The sequence below is a fragment of the Sabethes cyaneus genome, chromosome 3, assembly GCF_943734655.1.
Source record: "Sabethes cyaneus chromosome 3, idSabCyanKW18_F2, whole genome shotgun sequence".
NCBI lineage: Eukaryota > Metazoa > Arthropoda > Insecta > Diptera > Culicidae > Sabethes > Sabethes cyaneus.
In genome coordinates this window covers 36,602,959-36,629,054 of record NC_071355.1, presented here as the reverse complement: position 1 = coordinate 36,629,054, position 26,096 = coordinate 36,602,959, and the positions used below count along the sequence as shown (strand labels likewise).

The 26,096-nt window shown below is 42.3% G+C and overlaps 3 protein-coding genes across 7 annotated transcripts in view; 2 read left to right on the top strand and 1 right to left on the bottom strand.

Annotated features, from left to right (window-relative positions):
* LOC128743980 (furin-like protease 1) overlaps window positions 1–26,096 on the bottom strand; it is a 570,474-nt gene that overhangs the window by 497,972 nt on the left and 46,406 nt on the right. The gene's annotated exons all lie outside the window — the stretch shown is intronic.
* Window positions 1,980–6,207, top strand: LOC128739468 (uncharacterized). The gene is made up of 2 exons (XM_053834962.1): window positions 1,980–6,111; window positions 6,182–6,207. The coding sequence occupies exons 1-2, from the start codon at window positions 1,980–1,982 to the stop codon at window positions 6,205–6,207; spliced, it is 4,158 nt and encodes a 1,385-aa protein (XP_053690937.1).
* Window positions 6,552–7,754, top strand: LOC128739466 (uncharacterized). Its single transcript, XM_053834952.1, has one exon. It carries the CDS (start codon window positions 6,552–6,554, stop codon window positions 7,752–7,754), a length of 1,203 nt encoding a protein of 400 aa, XP_053690927.1.

The following is a 26,096-nucleotide window of genomic DNA, read 5'->3' as shown; positions in this document are numbered from 1 at the left end:
CTTGGGTACAATGCTAAAATTGGGAGAGATTTCAATGATGTAGGGTATTGCCGTTATCGTCGGGCCACTGTTGTGGTCGGGTCATCACGATTTTACAGTTTTAGTAACTCATGATATCTATGATACAACCATTGTAAAACTTCTTCCTGTGACAGCTAACTTTTCACAGTATTGTGAGTTTCAATCGTGTATTCAGAACACCCGTACTGAATTTAGTGACTAAATCTTAGAAAAAAAGTTTATTAGGCGCGATGAACTTTTCTTCAAGAAATGATTCATGAAATGTAATTATCGAGATAAATTTTGAAAATGTATGAAGTGTGTTATGCTGCACACGAAGACTATCGAAAAAACCCCTCCAGTAAGGTGTTTGGGAAGGCTAAGGTAAAATACTAGAAAAGCGCTATTTGCACAGGTCGGGCCACTTGAGTAGTCATGGTTGGGCCACCATAATTTTAAACGCAGAAGCGCAATAATCGCTAGAGAATGTCAGTTTCGTAAAACGTGATGAAATAAAGCCATAATTAATACGGTAAAAACCTAGATTTTTGGTGTTTTTTCATTGTAGTTGTACACTTCGGAAAAGGCCATTGTAGCTGTTGGCCTACCCCATTTGGCCGACGCGCTAACTTACCTTACCATAGCTGTCCGATTGCTCCCAGCCCTGCGGCGACAGAAAAGACGTCAAGGAATGACAGATTGCAAAAACAAATGTTTGGTAAAGATCAATAGATGTCTAGTTCGATTCCTGATACAACGTAAAACTTAAAGCTTAAGAAAAACCACTGCTACTATATTCATCGTTAAAGTACTTAAACGCTTACTTATTTACTGAAAAACTTATCTAGTGCTTAATATCTAAAGTTAATTAATACTTATTATCTATACTTATCTAGTGAACAATCTGCATCAAACCTGTTCAATAATTTGCTAACCTAAATTAAGATTTCGCCGATACAGTGGTAAGGTTAATGATAATGCCAAGAACGAGAATATTAAATAATTCACGCTTTTATATAGAACCGCTTTTGAACAACATATACTCGGCACAACCTAGAGGAAACTAAAAAAGGGATAGTAAACGTAAGTTACGAGCCCTATTCATTAATATCCATCGCAATGCTAGTAATACCATTATGTATAAATCTTGTTGGCAGGAAAATTATATTCTCACTATACAAACGAATCACGTGGTGAATTTACTTTCGTTGAGAATCATAATTCCGGAAATCCTGTTGAAATAGTTTCAACAAAAATATAATTTTCGTTTAACACGAAAGCACGTCGGTTTGTCAATATGTCATGTCGATCGAAGTCAAGCGGTGGGAATAGAAAATCCGATCGGCAAAATCCGTTAGAGAGTGGTGCGAATAGTGACGGTGCTAAAAATAATGGTGGTGGAAATGGTAGTGATGATGTGGTAGTGGTGAACCAGATGGAGCAGACCACTGATGGGCAAGCATGTAAAAGCTGTCGTGGACCCGATACAGATGAAATGGTCCAATGTGATCAGTGCGATGGATGGCATCATTACGATTGTGTTGGAGTGACTAATGAAGTCGCGAACCAGAGCTGGAGCTGTACTAACTGCAAGACCGCAACATGGGTCCAGCGAACTACGCCGACTTCAAACAAACCATCAACACTTAGTAAAGCCAAAAAGGAGCACAAATCCAAACGTGCCTTGTCTGTACAGGAAGCCGTAATGACTACTCCTGTTCGCGCAACCTATGATAAGCCCAAATCTACGATTTCTGAACCACCAAATGCAAGTCAGTTACAGCAACAGTCGGAACCGCCGCTGGAAAGTTCAGGGCCGCTTGCCCCGTCAGATACCAAGAAAACCAAACAAAGAGAGAAGCTTTTTGTACCGTCTGTAGAAGGAGTTCCAATCATTGAGTTGGAGAAATCGCTCTCTGAAGTTTCCTGCTCGTCGTCGAAAAAAATCCACTAGGAATCGCGCCAAATTGCAGCTACTGATGCTTCAAGAAGAGAGGGAGTTCGAAGAACGTCAGGCAGAGCGACGCAGACGGGAAGAGCAAAAAGAAGCAGAACGTAGAAAGGTAGCTGAACAAGAAGAAGCAGCAAAACACAAGGAATTCCTGACCAAGAAGTACAAAATTCTTGAGAACTTAGCTGGTGAAAACGGATCTAGTCGCTGTTCAATCTCTGCCAGCTCACAAAACCGGGTGATTGAATGGGTTGAAAATGCTAATCGTTCGCACATGCTGGCCGTGCATACATCGTCGAAGCCGTCTGCAACGAATGATGCCCAACAACCTCTTCAAGAGAAACGCGATCAACAGTTCCAGCATCAACAGCTTTTGCAACAACAACAAAAACTGCTGCAGAGAGAAGAAGAATTTCGTCAGTACCAACAACGACAAGAAAATCTTATGCGAGAGCAGCAGCAACAGTTACAGGAGGAAAAAGATCGATTCAATCTCTTGTGGGAGCAGCAGTTACAACGGGAAAAACGAATGCGTGAACAACTGGTAAATCCTACTCTAGCAGAGAATTTGACGCCGTCTAAACAACTTCCTGCATTGCAAAATAATCCTCTTCAAACAGTCGCTATATTAGAAAAACCTCACGATTCACTGCGCGAGCAGTCAGCTCACTTCAGCCCAGATACTCTGCCTCAATCGACGCATATACAATCGGAAGCAGGTCACCCGAACAGATCAGCTGCAAATCTGAGTAGATCCAATCCTGGTACACTGCTTTCCACACGCGTCCAGAGATCGCGTATGAATTCCACGGTAATGGAAGAAGACGACGATCAGTTTCAGCTTTCTCGTTCCCAAGTTGCAGCACGGCAAGCAGTTTCAAAGGACCTGCCTGCATTTTCCGGCAACCCAGAAGAATGGCCGATATTTTTGTCCATGTTCGACAGTACAACCAATATGTGTGGTTTTACGGAAGAAGAGAATTTGGTGCGGCTACAAAAGAGTCTGCACGGGAAGGCTTACGAGGCCGTGAAGTGCAGACTTATGCATCCCGGCAATGTAAAAGGAGTTATGGATACACTTAGGATGCTATACGGTCAACCAGAAGTAATTGTGCACTCGCTTATTGGGAAAATAAGCTCGCTACCAGTAGTTCGAGAAGATCGACTTGAGACTTTAGTTGATTTCGCGGTGATCGTACAGAACTTTTGCGCCACAGTTGTGTCCTGCGGTTTGGAGGAGTATACTTATAACATCACATTACTACATCAACTCGTCAGCAAACTGCCAACATCAATCAAGCTTAGCTGGGCTAAACACAGAAAAACGCTTCTAACAGTTAACCTGATGACTTTCAGTGAATGGGTCTACAACCTGGCAGAAGAAGCAAGTTCGGTTTCATTTCCTGATGTTTCCTTTGAAATAAAACCTTGTAATGACACTCGTCGTAGCAAAAGAGGAGATAGTTTTCTCAATACGCATTCAGAGATGACAGCCCCACATGATAAGCAACCGCATCCTCCCGCAAAAGCGGCAGTATATTTTACAGCGACAGCAACGAAGGACGTGTGCCTGGTGTGCAAAGGAAGCTGTAAATCCATAGACAAGTGCACACGATTCTTAGAATTCTCCAGGGACTCCAGATGGGCGGTAGTCAGAGAGTTTGGACTTTGTCGCACATGCCTTCGGCAACACAAAGGAAGCTGCAAGGCCAACCCATGCGGCAAAAGCGGGTGTACATACAGACATCACGAACTACTACACAACGACCAAAAAGAGTGGAGCCCAACTCCAAGCGGAAACCAACCATCGTTTCAGCCTGAAGGTAGCGAACCTGGCCATGGGTGCAATACACACCAGACGACATCAAGTTCCGTGCTATTTCGCTATATCCCTGTAGTGCTATCGAGACTTGGCAAGGAGATACACACTTTCGCCTTTTTGGATGAAGGCTCTGCGTTGACACTACTTGATCAAGGACTGGCGAATGAACTGCAGCTGAATGGAATCTCGAGTCCATTATGCCTACGCTGGACTGGGGGAACCCAACGCCACGAGAAAGACTCCCGAATCGTAAAGCTTGAAATTGCTGCAGAGCATCACGAAGCCAAGAAGTTCCTTTTAGAGGATGTGCGGACGGTGAATGACCTGATGCTGCCGCTTCAGACGTTGCACGCTGAAGAACTAAAACGCTTGTATCCTCATCTCAAAGGCCTACCGATTGAATCGTATTACAATGCTCGCCCCCGCATCTTAATCGGAATGAAGCACGCTCAACTGGGACTGACATTGAAAAGCCGTGAGGGAGAGATGGGTCAGCCGATTGCGATGAAGACACGACTAGGGTGGACTGTCTGCGGAGGATTGCATGCCGGAGAGACACCCAATATGTTCCATTATACATTACACGTGCGAGCCTGCAATGAAGATACCGATGAAGATCTACATAAAGCGATGAAGGAGTATTTTTCACTTGACAGTCTTGGCGTCATGAAACCAACAAAGGTACTTCTAGCCCCTGAAGATGAGCGAGCCCAGTCGCTTTTATTGTCCCGCACGCGCTTTAATGGTGAACGGTATGAGACAGGTTTGCTCTGGCGCTATAACGATGTACGTCTACCCAATAACAGGGAAATGGCGCTACGTCGTCACGAGTTGTTGGAAAAGCGCATGGCGAAAGACAAACAACTGGCAGAAGTACTGCAGCAGAAAATAGCGGATTACCTGGCAAAAGGATATATTCGCAAGCTTGTCGACGGCGAAGTAAAGTGGCAACCCTCATGGTTCCTTCCAATATTCCCAGTCACTAACCCGAACAAACCCGGGAAAGTCAGGATAGTGTGGGACGCGGCTGCCAAAGTTTATGGAAAGTCTCTGAATTCTGCCCTTTTAAAAGGACCGGATTTGCTCTCTCCGCTATTCGCGGTTCTTTTACGATTTCGCTTACATTCTGTTGCAGTTACTGGAGATATTCGGGAGATGTATCATCAGGTGTTAATTCGCGAAGACGATCAACGATACCAATGCTTCTTTTGGACGGATGAAAACGGAAATCTCGCAGTGTACACAATGAAAGTCATGACTTTTGGGGCCTGTTGCTCTCCCAGTAGCGCTCAATACGTGAAAAATATCAACGCGGAGCGGTTCAAGAATGTATATCCCGAAGCATACGAAGCCATTACCAAGCTACACTACGTAGATGACATGCTGATTAGCGTGGTCTCCGAGGAAGATGCCGTACGGATTGCGAACGATGTCAAATATGTACACGCGCAGGGCGGGTTCGAAATGCGGAACTGGATCAGCAATTCCAGACGAGTCACATTAGCGTTGCAAGAAGTGAATACGGAGGAAAAAAGTCTTGACATATCAGCTGAGTTATCCACTGAGAAGGTATTGGGTATGTGGTGGAATACGACGTCCGACACATTCACCTATAAGGTCGGCTGGAATCGGTATGATGAAGCTTTGCTAAAAGGCAAGCGACGCCCCACTAAACGCGAAGTGTTGCGAGTTCTCATGACCATATTCGACCCCCTCGGATTCCTAGCCCACTTCCTAGCCTATCTAAAAATATTGCTACAGGATATTTGGCGATCTGCTATCAGTTGGGATGAGGAAATAGGCGATGCAGCATTCGCTGACTGGGTCACCTGGCTTCAAGTATTGCCCAATGTCGAAAAAGTGCAAATCGCCCGATGCTACAATACCAGATATTCATTCGGCGAAACTGATGAGGTGCAACTACACACCTTTGTAGATGCCAGTAAAAATGGAATGGCAGCTGTATGCTTTCTTCGTTTCGTCAAGAACGGTATACACCACTGTTCTCTTGTTACTTCTAAAACCAGAGTAGCGCCGCTAAAACTCACCTCGATTCCTCGTCTGGAGTTGCAAGCAGCTGTAATAGGGACAAGGCTAGGTCATACAATTATCGAGACGCTGCCAGTCAAAATTACGAAGAAATTCTTCTGGACAGATTCAAGAGACGTTTTGTGTTGGCTCAACTCCGATCATCGGCGGTACACTCAGTTCGTTGGGTTTAGAGTTACTGAGATTCTAGAAGCTACGGAAGTGCACGAATGGCGGTACGTACCAAGCAAACTAAACGTAGCTGATGATGGAACAAAATGGGACTCACGTCCTGATCTATCCCCGCAAAGTAGGTGGTTTAATGGGCCTGACTTTCTCTGGGCAACTGAAGACAAATGGCCAAAGTCGCTGATCCGTAGTGATACCACTGACGCTGAACTGGTAGCAAATGTTTCATTTCACTACGCTTTCCCAGATCCAATCATTTGCGCCAAGAACTACTCTAGCTGGAAACGTTTGAGAAATGTAGTTGCACGTGTACTACGATTCACCAGAAACTGCCAATTGAAACAATGCAAAAAGCCGATTTCAACCGGGTCTCTGGACAGAGATGAACTTTGCACAGCGGAAGCATACCTAATTCGACTCGCTCAGCAAGAGGGTTACCCTGAAGAAGTTTCCATCGTACGGAATTTATCGAAAACTGGAGTAAAACAGCAAGCAGTCCTTCCGAAGTCTAGCCCGTTGTACAAGCTCGCACCGCACCTAGATGAAAGGGGTATACTTCGTATGAGAACCCGTATCGCAGCCTGCCAGTACGCCACTGAAGACGCGATCAAACCCATCATCCTACCACGTAAACACTGCATTACTAGCTTAATCGTAACGCACTATCACAATAAATACCACCATCAAAACCACGAAACGGTGATAAACGAATTGCGACAGAGATACCAAATTAGCTGCATACGTTCGTGCTTAAACCAAATTCGCAAAGACTGTCAAAGATGCAAGAACGAAAATGCAGCACCGAATCCTCCATTGATGGCAGACTTACCACCTGGTCGACTGGCAGCATTCTCACGTCCATTCACACACACAGGCATCGACTACTTTGGGCCAATTGAAGTTGCCGTTGGCAGGAGAACCGAAAAACGTTGGGGAATGCTAGCCACATGCTTGACTGTTCGGGCAGTACATATTGAAGTAGTCTACTCATTGACCACTAGTTCTTGTATCATCGCAATTCGCAGCTTTATAGCTCGTCGTGGACAACCTCGACAATTTTATAGTGATCGGGGAACTAACTTTATCGGAGCGCAGCGGGAGTTGAAGAGACTTGAAGACGTGATCGATCATGACGAGATCATGAAGGAATTTACCAGCGAGGAGACCGAATGGGTATTCAATCCTCCACAAGCACCACACATGGGAGGAAGCTGGGAACGGCTAATTCGCACAGTGAAGAGAAACCTGATGGCCGTCTGCATAACAAAGAAACCGTCCGATGAAGTGCTCCGCAATACTCTAATCGAGATAGAAAACGTGGTGAACTCTCGGCCACTCACGTTCGTGCCAACAGATAACGACTCTGCCCCGGCTCTCACCCCAAATCATTTCCTCCTTGGGTCGTCTAACGGCGTAAAACCGCTTGTTATAAGCTGCGACAGCGGACTCGCTCTCAAGCAAAACTGGTGTACCTCTCAGATTCTCGCGAATATATTCTGGAAACGGTGGATTACAGATTATCTACCGGAAATTACTCGTCGGTCGAAATGGTTTCATCCTGTGAACCCAATCGTTGTTGGAGACGTCGTGATCATCGTGGACCACAAGCTACCGCGCAACTGCTGGCCGAAAGGGCGGGTCATCTGCGCTACCATTAGCCGGGATAACCAAGTCCGTGTTGCAACCGTACGGACGAATGTTGGGGTCTATCAACGGCCAGTCACACAACTGGCGATTATGGATGTTCAGCGCGTTGAACTGTAAGTCAACTGGAGGTTGCCGTACCCTGGGGGGAGTGTTGGCCTACCCCATTTGGCCGACGCGCTAACTTACCTTACCATAGCTGTCCGATTGCTCCCAGCCCTGCGGCGACAGAAAAGACGTCAAGGAATGACAGATTGCAAAAACAAATGTTTGGTAAAGATCAATAGATGTCTAGTTCGATTCCTGATACAACGTAAAACTTAAAGCTTAAGAAAAACCACTGCTACTATATTCATCGTTAAAGTACTTAAACGCTTACTTATTTACTGAAAAACTTATCTAGTGCTTAATATCTAAAGTTAATTAATACTTATTATCTATACTTATCTAGTGAACAATCTGCATCAAACCTGTTCAATAATTTGCTAACCTAAATTAAGATTTCGCCGATACAGTGGTAAGGTTAATGATAATGCCAAGAACGAGAATATTAAATAATTCACGCTTTTATATAGAACCGCTTTTGAACAACATATACTCGGCACAACCTAGAGGAAACTAAAAAAGGGATAGTAAACGTAAGTTACGAGCCCTATTCATTAATATCCATCGCAATGCTAGTAATACCATTATGTATAAATCTTGTTGGCAGGAAAATTATATTCTCACTATACAAACGAATCACGTGGTGAATTTACTTTCGTTGAGAATCATAATTCCGGAAATCCTGTTGAAATAGTTTCAACAGTAGCAATATTTTACAAGATTTACAAGTTCGCAAAAATGCAATTAAAAATAGGGCATTTGTACCTATCTGAGCCGTTGTTCACGGAATTCATTCTTTTCATGTCTCTATATAAAATTTCAATACATATGTCTTACATTTTCTGCGGTGGCCCAACCTGTACAACATGGCCCGACTATGACAACATTTTTTGACTTCACGTAAATGCCTATAACTTTTTTATTTTTCAAGCAATCAGTTCAAAACTTTCCGGAAATAGACCTTTGTAACGATGTATTTAGATTTCCAAAATTCCTTTTGAACCGAAAGTTATGGGCGAATTCCAAAACGTGGCCCAACCACGACGACACTCCCTACTTGAAATGCAAGCTCCCAGGTGGCCTCGGGGTACGACACTGATCCAACAAGCCAGCCGTCGTATGTTCGAATCCCAGCTGGGAGAGGCTGCTGGAGTCAATAGGATCGTAGCACTAGCCACGCAATTGAAGGTCAAGTTTCGATAACGGAACGTAGCACCTAGACTTTGCTTTTCTACTTGAAATGCTAGTGCTTGGAAATGCAAGTCTGTTTTGGCAGCTGTCGTATCAGCTCCACCGGATTATTAAAAACGAACGCATTCAAAGAAGATTCATTCGTATGGTCCTTAGTGATATGCCTTGAAGAGATCCTGATAATGTTTCTCCTCCTCCGTAACAACACTGTCAAAGGATGAAGACATAGACCTTCGAAAAGTCAGCCGAAAACGTCAGAAAAAGTTGTCGTAAGAAAAGTTCTACGTGTGGCAGCTTGACTCCTGTTTCTCTTTCCAGTTTAGCCACTGCTCGTGCAGTCACGTAGCCAGAAGGGGGGGCCAATTTTGATTTGAACTGTTTTATATGCATATTTTTGCGTTTAGAACTACAATCCATTAAATGTATTATAATGTATTATATTTATAAGAAGTAAGATATGCATTTAATGTATTAGAAGCCAAGATAGGGCTCCTGGCCCCCACCTCTGGCTACGTGGCTGTGCTCGTGTGTTCCTCAAGGCAACAGTACGAGACCTCTCCTGTTTGTGTTGTTTTTCAACGATATTGTTTCACTGCTTGGAATGAATACTGCTTTTTTCATGCTATTTCGATGTAAGATAACGTCTCTCAGGACCGGGTTACAGGGTGTTACAGGAGGTAATTCCAAAAAATAAAAAAATACGAGCGGTAAGAAAAAATTAAGGATTTTAAGCACTAGTAGCTCTGCCAATTTCGAATTGATTCTGATGGGTTGAATTCCAATCGATTCACAATAGATGTAGCAATTATGTGGTTTTTATTACAATTTTCATTTTCAATCACTAAATAGTGAAAATTAACGAAAAGTTTCAAGGTCAAATTTCAAATTTCCCCTTACATTTTCTTTGTGATTACCTTGCTTCACAGGCAGGGACCACAATTTACATATCTGTTTAGTGTAATTTCCTTTTATAAAAAAAAGTAACAAAGACTCCCCGTCCCAACAGGTCGAAGATTCTTTATAGCGTTCAAACCTATACCAATCTGATATCTGTGCTTGGGAAGTACGCCAGAGTGCAAAACCACCCTTTTTCTTCATTCGATTTTATCCATAGACGGCAAGAATTTGTTCAGAACTGTTGTCTTGCACGGAAACAGGGCTGAAGGCATATTGATGCACATGTGACATGACGCAGCAATTCCTTGAAGCGAGGAAAGTCAGCAACTGTCTTATCCGAGAATAGTTTTTGAGCGTTTCATTTTCTGCCTTACGTCAGTTAGTTGCTTGCAATTCTTTACATAGTTTCAATTGTATTTTTTTTAAGTATGCAAATAGCTGTAAAGTAGAGTGTCGAAAGGAACTAGTAAGATGCAGAGGACGTCAGCTAATTGATATTTTAACTGGCTGTCCACATGTTAGTTGTACGACAATTATACTTGAAATCAATCTATCACAATGAATGGTGCTATCAACAATTTCGTGGAAATTGACAAATAATGTCATATTATCCAGACTTCGAAGGCCGAGAAAACAAAAAAAAAATTTTATAAAAACCGCAATTTTTTAAATTGCATGCAGAGCTCAAACTGGGATAAGCTTCGTAGAATTACGGAAAAATTCCAGCTGAAAAACTATTACCGCGATATAGTTGAATCCCATTCTGTGCCAGAAAAGTTAAAAGCTTTTAAATCTTTCACAGAGAGAGAGAAAAAAAATGCCAACCAGCAATCGCTTGAAGGTCGTTGTCATTACTCATGTGCCACCAGGATCGAATAATAATAGTCGGTTTGCTGCTACTGACAGATCCAATACTTGAGGTTATTTTTCTTAATAAAACGTTTTACGATGTCCACTACTAGTAGCTGGAAGGAAATCATTACACACAATTTATCTTATCGGTTTTTAATTGTCGTTCCGTCCTTCAGTAGTTTTTCTTCGCGGGAAACGGGAACCGGCGAGTAAAGGCGCAAGCCTAAAATTTAGAAATGGAATTGTTGGCCGTCACTATACGGATAGGAAATGAAACAGTACTGTATGTACCGGCACGTTTTGAGAAAAAAGGGGTTCCAAAAAACTCAACCATTAGCTGATTTATGTTTTGTAATTTCAGCACATTTCGTGACAATTTATGAAGTTACACATTCTACGGTGATATGAATAAAGCATATGAGCAATTTCATATCAAGGTAAAATTCAAAGTTGGTCACTTTGAACATTTTTATTAACATTTATTCTAGTGTCCATCTTGGATCTATTCTTATATAGTCGATTTATCGATTTATAATTTTTACACTTGTTTACTATCCTCCGGCCTCCCAGTTGGTTTCGAGGTGTACGATGCTGGTCTAACAAGCCAATCGTCGTATGTTCGAATCTCGACTGGAAGAGACTGTTAGAATTGAAATAGGATCATGGCGGTAGCCCGCAGTTGTCCTGTACATTTTCAGTTCGCTGCGAAATCTGTCGAACAAAAAAGCAGAAAACAGAATGTCGTCGTTGCTTTACTTACTCTCTTCTTTTCCATGTAATTACATACCCACCGAGATGGTTCTATCACTAGTTTTTGCCAGAAGGACACAGCTATACCACGTGTGTTTTATCCTGCCAATGTCATCTTCGCTTATCTGCGAAATTCGAACAAAACCGGCAAGGAATGTTTGCATACTATGGAGGCTTACCACTGCGAAAACCGCTGCCCGGTCCCCGGTAGTGGCGAGATCCTAACAGGAAACATTCTAACTGTGCTATCCATCATCTACAGCACATTGTGATTGCCGCTAGATGTCCGACCACCGCCGATTTACGCCCATTGATTAAGACCAGACTTTCATCGCAGTCTTTCGCCCCATGGCACAAACTAGACGACACAGCCGCTCTGATGAAGCTGCCCTACTCTGCTGCAGGAAGGTCAACCACGCGAAAATTGGATCGCAGCGAAAAAAAAAAGAAAATTCACTTCCCCCCAAAAAAAACAGCGAGAGACGTGAGAAGGCAATTTCCGGCCTCCAACTGTTTGCAGTGAATCCGAAATTGGGATGCTCGGGTGTAGCCATTTCTTTTTCTGCACTGCCTATGTTCCGAATCCTTTTTGGTTTAAGCTATATGCATCGTGGAGGGCACTATTCTTAAGTGGTTTAATTTATCGCCCTCTTGAACCTTGGTTCTTACGTAACGGAAAAACGTTCCCGTGGGGAGCCGTTTAACGCAAGCCAGTAATCCTCCCCCCCACAACACCCGTTCGCGTTTCGCGTGCCTGGAACGAATCGAAATGATAGTATACGTGCCGATAAGAGGTGAAATGCGAAACGAATCGATTCAATAGCGAGAGCATGATGCTGCTGCCTATGGGTATGAATACAGGAAACCCCGTCGGAAGCGATCGAGATGAAAATTTATGTCGTAATTATCACAATGAGAATCGAATATGGGTAAAAGCATGAGTTAACTGAATGAGTTCATCAATAAAAATTGTGATACGATGATAGCATGCTGACCCCTTTTCTTTGAATTAGATCTAAAACCAAAAAGCTGGCAAAAGCTTAAGGATTTAGTTAGTCATCAAACAGCACAGCCAATTACTTCTTCCTCCCTTCATAGTAAGCCATCAACTGCGGAAAGTCTATCCTTTCTGGCATATTAACTTACTTGACTACACAAGACGAATCCTTCGAGCAATCGGTAAGTGACAGGCTGATATCAAACAAAGGCTAACGAATCCCATCGTGGTGTCACTTTGTGTTCTTTTACCATACCAACCCCCCTCCGCCCAATACCCCGGTTATATCACTGCTTTCTGCTGCTGCTGTCAAGCAACGATTCATCCGTTGTGGAGGAAAAACCACGAAACAAGTATCCTAGAGCTGTTGAAAAATTCATGCTCTGGATATCTACTCCATCACGGCACGGCGGAGGCAAAAGGAAGGCACACAGAAAAAAAAGTGACAAGAAAAAACTCGAATTCGATCAATCAGCGGTTCCGGTCGCTTCGCTTCGTCGCCACACAAACCATTCCGCACGAACGCGCACCGGCATCGAACGACGCCGCTTACACTGTGCTGGTAGTCCTCACAATTTCCTGCACCAACAGAAAAAAATTGTTCTGAAAATAAATCTTATCAGGGTTGCGGTTAAGCTTCAATTTATTCAAAATTTGCGTAGCTGAACAGCAGCAGCAGCAGCAGTGGCAGCTTACCATATATTGCGGTTATTGGTTTCGAGAGCTCCATAAGCTGAACGATTTTCTCTGAGTCTGATGGAATATAGGGAGTAACATTGCAAAGCAAGTACTGTTACTTACCTACATGCCTAAGGATCTGAGTATTAATGGAAGGATTACTTCAGTATTGGATTTAAAGAGCAAACAATTGAGCTGTCAAAATTGTCCCGATGAGTAATATCGCTGAAACTAAAAAGTTCCCGGTGTCTACCACTTTCTGAGTAATTATTTAAGTTGAAAAAAACGAAGCTACAGTCTCCTGTAGCCCGCTTTGAACCGTTTGCACCGAAAACATAAAAAATGTTGCCATAAGAAAAGTTCTACGTGTGTAGCTTGACTTCTGTTTCAATTCCCAGTTTACCAACTGCTCGGGTGTTCCTCAAGGCAGCAATATGGGACCTCTCCTGTTTGTGCTGTTTTTCAATGATATTGCTTTGCTGCTTGGAATTGAATTCAAGCTGATGCATGCGAATGGTGATTCATTCTATAGATAACTGTGTCCGACTGCAGAGACTCTTGGATTTGTTTGTCGATTGGTACAGGAAAAGTTAGCTTATTATGTGCATCCCGAAATGTCAAGTAATGGCTTTCCACCGCATTAACATTTATTATAGTCAACAGATAAAGTATAATCCTAATGACAAATATCTATTTAAAAAATATATGAACTAACCTAGCTCAAACATCTTTTAAAACAACGCTTATTGTTTTCACGAGACACATTAAAATCAAACACTTCATAGCAGCTATTAAAAACCCGGCACATACTAAGCACTGTTTCGTGTAACCCATAGTTAGTTCTTGAATGTCGATTGACGAGAAAGGCGTGCGAACGAAGATTACGTCTTCTAGTGTTGATATCTAGGCGACTTAGCAATTCAGGACAATCGATATTTCCTTGAAGGAGATCGCCGACGAAACACGCCTTAGCCACATTGCGCCTTCCTTTCAGCGGTTCTAAATCAATCAGCTTGCAACGGCAGGTTACGTAACTCGGTAACAGGCGTAACTCGGCAGGTTACGTGGGTCACGCCAGCGTAGGTGTCGCAGAGCAAACCTAATAAATTTGCGCTGAACTGCTTCAATCCGATGAATTGCATTTTGGTAAAAAGGTGACCAAACAATGGCGGAGTATTCCAGCACAGGACGAACCAGCGAGCAATATAGAGATTTTAAGCAATTTACATCCTTGAAGCTTTTCGCAAAGCGGAACAGAAATCCTAGTTGCGAGGAGGCCCTGGAAACAACGAAAAAAAAATGTGGTTCTTGAACGTTAGTTTCGAATCAAGCAAGACTCCCAGTTAACAGTTGTTTCGCGCTTTAGGGCCGTCTCACGAAGGGCGTAATCGTGCAGATACATGTTACGTTTGCGACCGAAGGAGATGACTGAGCACTTGGACACATTTAGTGACATCTTGGTAATTTGGCACCATTCGTCAAAGGTCTCCAAATCCTGTTGCAAGAAATGGGCGTCATTAGGGCTTTTTACTGTACAGTACATTTTCAAATCGTCAGCATAAGATAATCTTGAACATTTGAGGATAATATTCACGTCACTCATGTACAGCAGAAACAAGAACGGTCCCAAATGACTGCCTTGGGGAACGCCGGAAGTTGCTACGAAGGGTGACGATACGTAATCGCCGATTTTGACTGACATAGTTCTGCCGATGAGATAGGAGCGAAGCCAAGTCAGCAGATTGTCGTGAATGCCCAATTCGTGGTATTTAGAGATGGCTAACTCATGGTTTATACGGTCGAAAGCTGCAGAAAGATCCGTATATATGGCGTCAACTTGATACCCTTCTTGCATTGCACGGATGATGAACGATGTAAAGGCGATTAAATTGGTTGTCGTTGAGCACTTTGGCATAAATCCATGCTGGTCAGCAGAGATGTAGTGTGAGCAATCTTGCATCAACTTTTCCAGAACGATTAGCTCAAATAGCTAAGAGACAGCAGTTAAGGCAGCAATACCACGGTAATTAGCAAAGGTTCTTTTGCATCCCTTTTTGTGCACAGGGAAAACAAAGGAATCCTTCCAGCACTTGGGGAAAACTCCCATCGTCAATAATATATCGAAAACCTTAGCTAAGGGCAATGCAAAAGTATTTAGACAGCGTTTCAAGACTATGGAAGGAATGCCATCTGGGCCGCATCCAGTTGAGGATTTCAAATGTTTCCCAGCAGAGATCACCACATTGCTAGTTACGGTGAACGGGAAACTGGAAACGGTTTAGCGAGTAATGTTACTTATGGCTGCCACAATGTCATGAGCATGGACGATCTCATCAGAAAAAACCCTACTGAATTGCTTGCGAAACAAGTCGGCAATATCTGCGACTGAATCCGCTACTTTAACGCCGTCAGTCATATTGGAAGGTAGTCCAGAGTCTTTCCGTTGTTCGTTTACAAAGGTCCAAAACTTCTTGGGATTTGCTCTAAGAGAGCTCTGCAGATGCGAATTATGGGTAATAAACAAACTGTTATTTAGGCGCTTGTAGTTGGAATTAGCATGTGCATAGTCAACTTTGGTACGGTCCGAGCGATATTTGCAGTATTTCCTAAGGGCAGTTCTTTTCAGTCGTTTCAGGCGGTTAAGTTCCGGGTTGGACCATGCGGGCTTAGAAGGCTTGCGTTTGAATTTTTTGGGTGTAAACTGATCGATCGCGTAAAGTATGATGCCACAATCGGTGGAAGCAGCAAAGTTAACGTCGTGACTAGCGAGTAACGAATTCCAGTCCAAGTTAGCCAAAAAACTGTTCATCGCCTCGAAGTCTGCTCTGTGAAAGTCGTAATAGACGGTTTCAGCATGGTCTAAGAAACGATATTCGGGTTTCAAATCCAGTGTCAACAATAGTGGTGGATGATGCCTGCAGTGCTTGATGAGTGGTGTTGGGGCTTGCAGAATAGAACAACGTTGCCCTAATTCTTCGCTTACGAAACACAGATCGAGCAAACGGTTATTTGCATTCAAAATGCCATTCAGCTGTCTCAGTCCGGCTGTTGAATATGAATCAAGCAAGGACAGTGAAGCTGGACGAAACGAGGAATGAGCAAAGTCAGGAAAGCGGAAATTATTCGTATCGCTGAGCCACGAAACTGTGCTGAGGTTGAAATCGCCTACAATAATAATGCTATCATTAGTCTCCATATGAGAGACAACCCATTCGAGAGAGAGTGCATGTTTGTCGATTATGCAGCTGTCATTGATGCGGCCAGGTGGAAAATATACGATACAGATAAAAACCGTTTCAATTGCCAGGATTTGATGCAGAAGCGCACGGCCAAAAGAAACTCCGCCGCCAGAGCTTTTGTTACTATTTAAGGCTGTCCGATCGTGCCGATAAACCGAGTACGTGTCGTCAAACAGTTGCTTCGATAGTGTGCTGTTCTTCAGCCAAGTTTCTGTGAAAGCGTAGATATCGTAGCATGCGTCACTGCAAGCTAGCTGGTGCTCAGCAAGAGAACTATTAATACCACCAATATTCTGGTAGTATAGAAAAACTTGCGATGTAGTGGCTGATAAATCTACTGACGTCGAGCTGGAAGTTGAGGCGATATCAGGTCGAGCAACGTCACGAGAAGATGGATACTTGCCAAAGGGGACAGCTTGGTAAGCCCTGATCCCAGCTCTAGACTCAGAACCGGGACGACTATGATGGCAGGAACTATTTAACTGTGATTGGGTGAAACCGGCATCGGGGAGGCTGAGGCAGGCGGATCAAGGACTACCATATTGCTTTGTGTTGTGCGTCCCGGACTGTTGCATCTCAATTCTCTTAATCGGACCCTGTCATTTGGCAGACTAGTAGACGGTTCACTGGAACACGGATGTTGATCACGCAAATGAATGTTACTAACGTACGCATACTTGCCTGAGAACGTCAGTCTAGTAAATTTCATGAAGTCCTGAGATGGCGTTTTTTGGGAAATCGAGTTTTAATTTTAAAAATGCTTTTTTTCCAGTATAGGAAATAATTTTTCTTTTTTTCAGCATTTTTACGAAAATTCAGAAAATTTTCTAAAAGTCAAAATCTTTTTTTTTGTAGGGGCTATAATTTTGGAAATACTGAAACATCTTTTTCTCCCGGTAAGCACTTAAAAAACTGTTTGTTAGGAAAACTTTTTTGCCTTCAGTTTAACCATCTTGCGATATATGGAAGATTTGTAGGCTACATAATTATCCATCACCAGCCCGTTTCAAGCAAAAAAAGTTTATACGTTACGCTCTTCGCATGATGCCATGGAGTAACCCGTCGGACCTACCCCCATATGATGCACGGTGCCAACTTTTGGTACTTGAAACGCTCGAAAAGAGGCGCAATATCGCCTAAGTTGTGTTCGTTGCTAAGCTCTTGAACGGACAAACTGATTGCCCAACTTTATTGGAACAGCTCAATTTCTACACCCCAGAACGAGCTCTTCAGACGAGGAACTTTCTCCATCTTGTCTCGAAGCAAGGAGAGTCAACTACGGTCTATTTAGCCCAACAAGTTACATGGCAGCTCAGTTCAACACAGTCTACGAATTATTTGACTTCGACATCTCCATTGATACTTTTAGATGACGACTCTCCCAAAGACAATAGTTATGTGTTTCTTCGTGTGTAGAGTAATTGTATTTAAGTTTTTGTTCTACTATTATTATTATTGTCATTATTAGTATTCATTAAGACCGCTCTGCGTCCAATGAATTTTTCAAATAAATGACAAATGACAAATCTCCAAAAAAAATTTCATCAATTTCTGAGATGGCGTTTTTTGGGAAATGGATTTTTAATTTTTAAAATGCTTTTTTTAGTCTGGAAATTAATTTTTAAATTTTTCAGTATTTTTTATGAAAATTCAGAACATTTTCTAAAAGTCACCCATAGATAATTTTTTTATAGGTCCTATAGTTTTTGAGTTGTATTTTTTATTTAAAAAAAGAGAAAAAAAATTGCGCTCTTTCCAAAAGTTAGTCTAGAGCAATTTTAGAAAAACTAAGTATGCAAAGTTGCTTCTTTACATGAACTTCATTGAATTCTGAGAGGGTGTTGCCAGCTCCATAGACGAGTTAGCATGAAAGCCGTCTATAAAAGATGAACCATCTTCGAATCCGCATACGCTTACGGTATACAGTAATATCCCAATATTTTTAACTGTCCAGCGCCATGAATTGTAAATTGTAATTGCTCCATTAAATCTCTGGATTCTACAGTTCAACAGAATTCAGTTTGTTAAAATTAGAACAGATTTTATTTCGTTTCGTCTCTATATTTTTAGCAAATAACACTGAAGAAGTTAAAAAAAAATGGAGTCGAAACGTTGAAAATATTGAAAAATCTGTTCTAATTTTAACAAACTGACAACCAGTAACAACGAAAAAATCCAATTCTACAGTCGATACCCCTCCAAAGGGGTGTATTACTATAACTTACCAAGTGATACATTAATTCCTTCATATAGTTATATACGGGCTCGTAATGTCAGATGCCCCTCACCCATCACTTCCTATTAGCTCTGTTTTCTTTCTCGCTCAGGTTGGGTAAATGATGGTAGGAGGCAGCACAAATCTACCATGTAATTTATGAGAAAAATGCCGCTCGGTTCACAAATTCTGACATTCGATACCTGGACAGAAAAGTATCATTATTGAATGACTAGTGAAAAAAGCAATGGGCCTGCATTGCTACCTTCGGGAGCTCTGGGGTTCTCAAAATTAGCTAATTCGAGGTCCGATGTCTAACAACCCAGTCGTCGTATGTTCCGATTCTCGGTTGGGCGGAGCTGCTAGAGTTAGCAGGATCATGGCACTAGCCCCGTAATTGTCCTGTACTCTAATAACCGGCAGCAAAGTCTGTCGATCAAGAAGCGTCTAGTCCCAAAGCTCTGCTTTGCTTTTAGGTTCTCATAGGTATTTTTTATCGTGTTCTAACAAAACATACAAGTTTACTATGGTAAAAAAGGGAGTTAAAATACTTCTGCTTCATCTTCTTTTATTTCCAGGTTCGCCACTACCGGCGGTCACCTACCTTAGCTTTTACCTTTAGTCATGAGAGGTTCGCATCAACAATCTGAATATCGGTGGCTAGGTTACGCTTCCATGAGCGCTGTCACTGCGTATCCCAGAGCGTATCATCTGCGTATACTATTTTCAGATCTTACAGTGTCTATATCTGTCGGGTGCTGGTGACATCGACGATGGAGATCCACATTGAAGACCCAAGTATGAGGCCACCAAGTTTGAATGCTGTGTTTCATGCAACGATTAACGACATGCAAGACATGCAGTTTTTGGGTTGTCTGCGCCGATAAGTATCATGTCTCGCAGGTAAATAAATAAAACGAATTGGAAATTCTTGCTTTAGCCGGTATAGATAGGCGATAGGCGAATAGATTTGAACGCCATGCATTCCATAGATCCACAAAGGCAGTATCTAGTAGCTTAGAGCCAGGATGGCTCGTGCTGTATCAAGAACTTGCCTCTATTGCACTCGGTCCTTAGCTACTCGTCGCCAACTCGTTGTGCATCTCGATACTCACAAGTCTGCTTCAACCTGGTAGAACCATCAGATGTACGAAGGGAATCTCTTCAAGTAGGGACTGCAATAGAGATATTCGCAGATATTCCGCAACACATTTCGTGCAAATACGGCAAGTGCACGTATATTTTCCGTAAGCAAAGTTACAACAGTCTTAAGTCCGTAGAGGACTACCTGCCTGATTAGCGGTTCGTACATCGTTAGCTTTGAGCAGATACGTAAGCTTCTTGATTGAAATGTCTTGCGGAGGGAAGAGTAGGTCCGACTAGCATGCATGTGTTGTTGAATCCTCTTATCCATGTGTTGTTACAAGCGGTGACTCCAAATATATGAATTTATCAACCACTTCGATTCGCTATCACGGTCCATGGAAAGTGAACGTTGTTTTCTCTGGAGATACTCAATCATATATTTGGTTTTGGACGCGTTGATCTTTAGCCCAATCCTTCTAGTCTTCGTGTTTAGTCTGGCGTAAGTTGTCTTCACCGTTCCTAGAATTTTAGTATTGTTCTCGTCTGCGAAGGCTAGGAACTGACTACTTTTGCTCAAGATCTTTCCTCACACTTCACTGTCCGCTTGCCGCATTACACCTTCAACAGTGACGTTATATAACAGGCAGGACAGTCCATTCCTCGAGTGCCTCCGTAACACATCACGCGCTCTGAATAGCTTTCATCAGTCACGTCTGTTCGTCCGGAAAACCGTTCTCAGGCATTACCTGCTATGGTTTTTCGCACTCGACTGAATCGTATGCTGCCCTGAAATCCACGAAGATATGACGCGTAGGCACGTCGTAGTCCCGACGTTTCTGGAGGATTTATCGGAGTGATAAAAAATTTTCTGTACATGGCTGCCGTTCGCTAATCTCTTCGAACATCAGCTGAACGCTCATCATCAAGCGTACGAATCCGGAGTCTTTCCCTCTCTCTGATTTTCTGCTGAAAACAGTTTGACTACACTTTCGTTAGTTAGGCATTCTGGCCACGGTCCCAGCTCAACCACGACTGCCCGGTTAGCTTCGAGATACAATGCTGGTCTAACAAACCAGTCGTCGTTTGTTCGAATCTCGGATAGCTGGTGCTGCCAGAGTCAGTAGGATCGTTGCACTAGTCCCGTAATTGTTCTGTACTTTAATAGTAGGCTACGAAGTCTGTCGATAAAGAAAACCTTTATACCCAAGGCAGTCGCATTGCACTACCTTCACTATATCAACATATTTGTATACTTAAAATAATATTTGATAGCACTCCATCTTTTATTTTGCCAACAAGTATTGATCGTAGAATTTTACGCTCAAAAAACCCAAGCACTTGTGGATCAACTTCCTTCAGCGTTCATGTATTCATGCCTGTAAAGGGCCACTGTAAGTATTAGTGTATTGTAGAGTTAGGTTTTGCAACACCATCTGGACTCAAACGTTATCTGTCTGCCACCCAGTACTTCATTTGGACAGTGTAATGGTGAGTCTCGACCTCGCTGCTTCCAACTTAAAAAGACATAAAAGCCTCTTCCACTACTTTGCGGTTGATTCCGATGTTGGCGACTTCTTCGACACAACCAAGCAGCAAGAAGTGAGATCTCGTAATAAAAGGCTCTTTCCTTTTTCCATTTGCACTTTGAAAGGGGCATTTCAAAACAACGCTGAACAGCAGGCTAGAGAAGTGCATCCCCTTGCTTCGGTCTCTCCAACATCACGAAAGCGGCAGAAGTCTCATCCGCTTTTCTCACGCATCATTTCGACCCATCCAGCGTCGCCCAGAACAGCTGACCTAGCTTAACCATAGCTTCTAGCATTATTTACCACAGCTTGATTTCGTTTGACTGTATCATACGCTGCCTTAATGTCCCAGAGCTTGTCTAGTAACTGACACAGTGTAAAGATTTGAGCCGGTGTTGAGCGAGCCTCTCGAAAATCAGTTTAGTACTCGCCAACAAATCAAAACCGCGTGAATTCCGAAATTAGCGTAAAAAACCGCGTAAATTCCGAAATTCGCGCAAAAAAACCGCGTAAATTTCGAAATCCGCGTAAAAAACCGCGTAAACTCCGAAATTCGCGTAAAAATAGTCGCGTAAAAAGCGACTTCAGTGTACTTTTTTTAGCTTGCAAACAAAAACTCATCAAAGTAACGTGTGTTCTAGAAAGAAAGTTATTATCAATCAGTTTTCATGTCACAAGAAACAACCAAAATAATTGAGAAATTGAGTTTGATTAATTGAGTATATCAAAAGAACTAATTTAAAAAATTACTAAATTTCGATGGCGCGTTGATTTTATTCACCTATCACAATAATATCCACAATGACATTTAATGCGCATATGCCGCACAACTACGGAACAACTGCGGTAAATTTATTAATTATTCTATGGGACATTTTATTACGGTCGCTATAAACCAAATCGAACAGGATGATCTGACAGTAAAACTTTAACTTTTCTGTTCATGGTTGTATTTTCAAGTTAACAAAGCTGGCTGACTGATTTAGCATTTTACCAGGTCACAAAACAAAGCGAAGCCATGGCTATAAACGTCCTGTTCAGAATTTGACGCTACTAGAGTACAGGACAATTACGGGGCTAGTGCAACGATTCTACTGACTCTATAGCAGCACCTCCCAGCCGAGTTTATTGCTGCTTTCTACAGAGTGTGATAAGACTACTTAAGCTTTCAACCTGATTCTTAAAGAGGTTATAAACACATTCTGAAGAGTGGTTCTTTAGTCGGAATGGACTTTAATAGCGGTCATCAGAAAGTTCTGGTGGAGCTGAAAGTTCTATTAGCGGTTTTATGAAATTGGCCTTGAAAACTACAAGAGAAACGTAATTAAATTTGGAATTGTTTCTTGGGTATGTCTTCCAATGACAGGACGGAAAAATTTGTCCCTCCTAATATGAGTATTTGCATCTCCGATGATCTTGTTCTTAACAACATCGGATTTATGGGATTTGTCGATGCGTAAACGTTTGATTAGGTTGCAGTTGAAGAACTTGCTAGTAATGCTCAACAGACAACAGACGAAACCGATATTATGTTCTGCCTTTCTGCCGCCGCTGAAGTGCGTCGCTGTTCGCTCGGAAACAGACGCAAATTGAGCCGCCCTTCGTCTAGGGAACGACGTCGTCGAAGCAATCTAGAGTGAATTCGGATTGATTGTGCTCACTGAAAACTGGAAACTACCTACTTTAAAACAAGTCAAAAATTGCACCTTGTCGATGCAAACAATTTTAATGACAAGAACAAAACGGGTTTCAGCGATTTTGATTGCAAAGCCACAACAAATCCCATTGTACGACCATTTGCACCAATTTTCGAGGATTAAAATAATATGTACGATACAAGTATGCATAAAAATAAATGGATTTTTAGGATTTAGTAAGCCCGAAAGGTGAATTGGACATGTGAAGTGCTAAAGCATACATTAGTATGCTACCGCCAGGCTCTATTAGAATGATGCCCCTTTTACTCCTACAGCGTTAAACAGTGTACGGAGCATAAAATGTTCGATAAAACATTATGGGGAAGTGCTTTCGACCGGGGTCACAAAAATATTCTGCCTTGCGGAAATGCAATAAAATAGATAAATTTTGCGTTTATTACTACTGCTCAGCTCATAAAACAACAAAGACCTACAGCAATCAACCGGAAAGGATAACTACGTATTAGACGTACGTTACGTTGGAAATTTTATTGTCACACTGGATTTCTGATTAGGTTAGTGGTAGCCGCAGGAGTGCGTGACCGAAAATGATATATAAAAGAGATTTTCCTATCAATTCACTGGATAAAGTTTAATGATATGGACTAACTAATGTTTTAATGAGTAAAAGTAGCAATAAATAATATTACTGTTACGGTTGATAAACACTCCTAAATAAGCCTATTAGCATGGATGGATGACAAAATGCTCAACCAATGTCCTAAAACTTTGAATCCACGAAAGTAAAACGTCGATGTTGATGTTCTCATGGTCGGGAATCAGCTCCAGTTTCAGCCAAATCACGAAAACAAACATTCATTAGCAAAATCCTCGATCCGGTCGAATAAATGGCCTCGCACCAATCAATTTTGGTTTGATTCATTCATCAGTACGTACGTAGGTACCTACCGGTTATCAGCCAGATTCATCGGACCGATCCGATTCGACCGACGGATAGCTGATGGTGATAGTGAAAGGAGAAACATTTCCCAAATCCTGCGTCGCACTTTTTGCCACGTGATGTCGACCGTGATTGCAAAAGCTTCCAGAGTCAACCGACTATCAACACAAATTAGCTGCAAAGTTTGCTAATGCGATAATTACGGTTAATCTCGACTGGCTTCCGGCAGCAAAATAGGACTGCTCGTTTAATACCGGCAAATCAGGCTAATTCGTGGCAACCAGAAGCATTCGGAGGATTAAATCAATTTCGATGCGCGCTCAAACTATGATTTCAATCTATAAGCTTGCTATAAATTGAAAAACGGTTCATAATTTCAACATTTCAATACTATTTCGAGTCTAAAATCAGGGAAATTGCCGCCCCAACTCAGTACCGTATTGAATCCTAACGGCGAACATTTCAGTCGATATTGGAACCAAAGCAAGGCAGGACAGAAGTCAAAGTCGTGTTTATTTATGAGCTGACAAGTTTTTGGAGAACATCGTTCTGTTAGGACTTTTGTGCCGCCTCTGCTTGTATCACTTTAGTCATTCGCACAAGCAAGCAGCTTGGCGACGCTGGCTGGTGAGGACCACGCACACTACTATTCCCATTGTCTGTGTCGTCTAGGGACGGGAAAACGGGTTCCGGAAAAGTTTTCTCGTTTTCGCGAAGCGAAACTTTTCGGCTCTACTCTCGGCTGCAGACCGAAACTGAAAGCGAGATTCCAAGGATTAATAGGTATATTTATAAAATGAAAATAAAAATAATGGATTTTCAACCGGCAAACAAAGAGTACAGCATCAATTACCGAACTTGAAAGGAAGCTAATGTGTTTAAAGCGTCAAACAAAATGGAAACGGCAGAAAACTGAAAGGAAATAATACAAGCGAAGTAAGTTAAAAGTACATACCAACGCACTGCGGTGGCGAAACTTTGAATTCCCTTAATTCAAAGAATTCATTCTGCATCGACCCAAAAGATCGACGCTTAACTTTCCTGTCAACAAAAGCATTCAAAAGTACCGCCCACTTTCTCCACGCCACCCCACCCCCCAGTTTGCTGCCACCCCCCAGGAGACAGAAAGCGGCAGCTAAACTTTTGGGAAGAACAATCGGCCTGACTCAGCCTAACGAGAATCCTTTGCGACGACCAGAAAAGGAATCACGCAAAAATTTGCATACTCAGCATCACAGAAAGCGCGCACTGGCACAAACTTTCTATCTCTGTGTGTGCTGCTGCTGCTGCCTGCTGCTGCTCCAGACAACACAGGAACAACCGCGTCAACGCAAATCTGCCGTTTTCCTTAAACTTTTCTCCCTTCCAGTATTGTTCGCCAGATTCCAGCTCAGCCTCACACTTCAGCCCCAACGTTCACAGTTGGTTGAATTCCTTAGCGCTCTCGCTGGGCGCGTGATAATAATACACGAATAGCGCAAAAAAAACCGTCCAAAATGTCCGCTAGAATTTATTGGAGGACAGCTTCTGGCGAAACGATTCGGAATGAATGGAACACAAAAAAAAGCGATTTCACCTTAACTTGACTGTCGTTTTCTTCTGCGAAAGTTTAGTATCGAAGCGGTGGAAAAACTAGTGGAACGGATTGATCCACATCTGCTGTTCGTCGTTGTCGAGGACGAAAAAAACTTCGGCGAATTACGGACTGATAAAAGAATGAACTCTCGTTAGTATCGCGACATATTTCTTTATTAATTCTGTTGAAGCTTGAACAGTTTCATATTTTCAGCGCAGAAATGAAGGTACATAATTGTTTGTTATGATCATTCACAACAAACAAATCGTCCTTCAGAGAAAAAAATTCGAGAAATATCGATTTATCAATTTATCTTTTTCAATTTAATCAATTCAGACTACATCCAATGCATATGTTGATGGGAAAGAAAGTACAGCGCCATCGAATTTACGTTTTAAAAAAAATAAATCGAATCTTCTGCACAATGCAAAAAGTTCTCTAACGATACGAAAACTCGAAGCAAAGAGATGGATTACCAATTTAGACAAGATGATCAGAAAACTTCGACGTGTGATAACGAATCCACCTTTGTTCGGCATGCACTTTGACGGGTATGCGACTGCCATCCTTTACCTATACAAGAAAAAAGTGCAGGTACTGCTGGAGACGAAATGGAGATCCTGTGAAAATGCAGGATTCAAATGAAACTAGCACTGCAATCGCGTCGCTGTGTGTCTATTGCAACCCTTATAAAAACGAAGGAATATGTTTCACGTGATATATTTTGTCAAACAAAAATCCAGAAATCATAG

Coding starts and splice junctions, on each gene's coding strand:
- LOC128739468 (XM_053834962.1), top strand. CDS start 1,980: ATGCTTCAAGAAGAGAGGGAGTTCGAAGAACGTCAGGCAGAGCGACGC. Junction 6,112..6,181: donor TCCTGATCTATCCCCGCAAA/GTAGGTGGTTTA, acceptor GCTGATCCGTAG/TGATACCACTGACGCTGAAC.
- LOC128739466 (XM_053834952.1), top strand. CDS start 6,552: ATGAGAACCCGTATCGCAGCCTGCCAGTACGCCACTGAAGACGCGATC.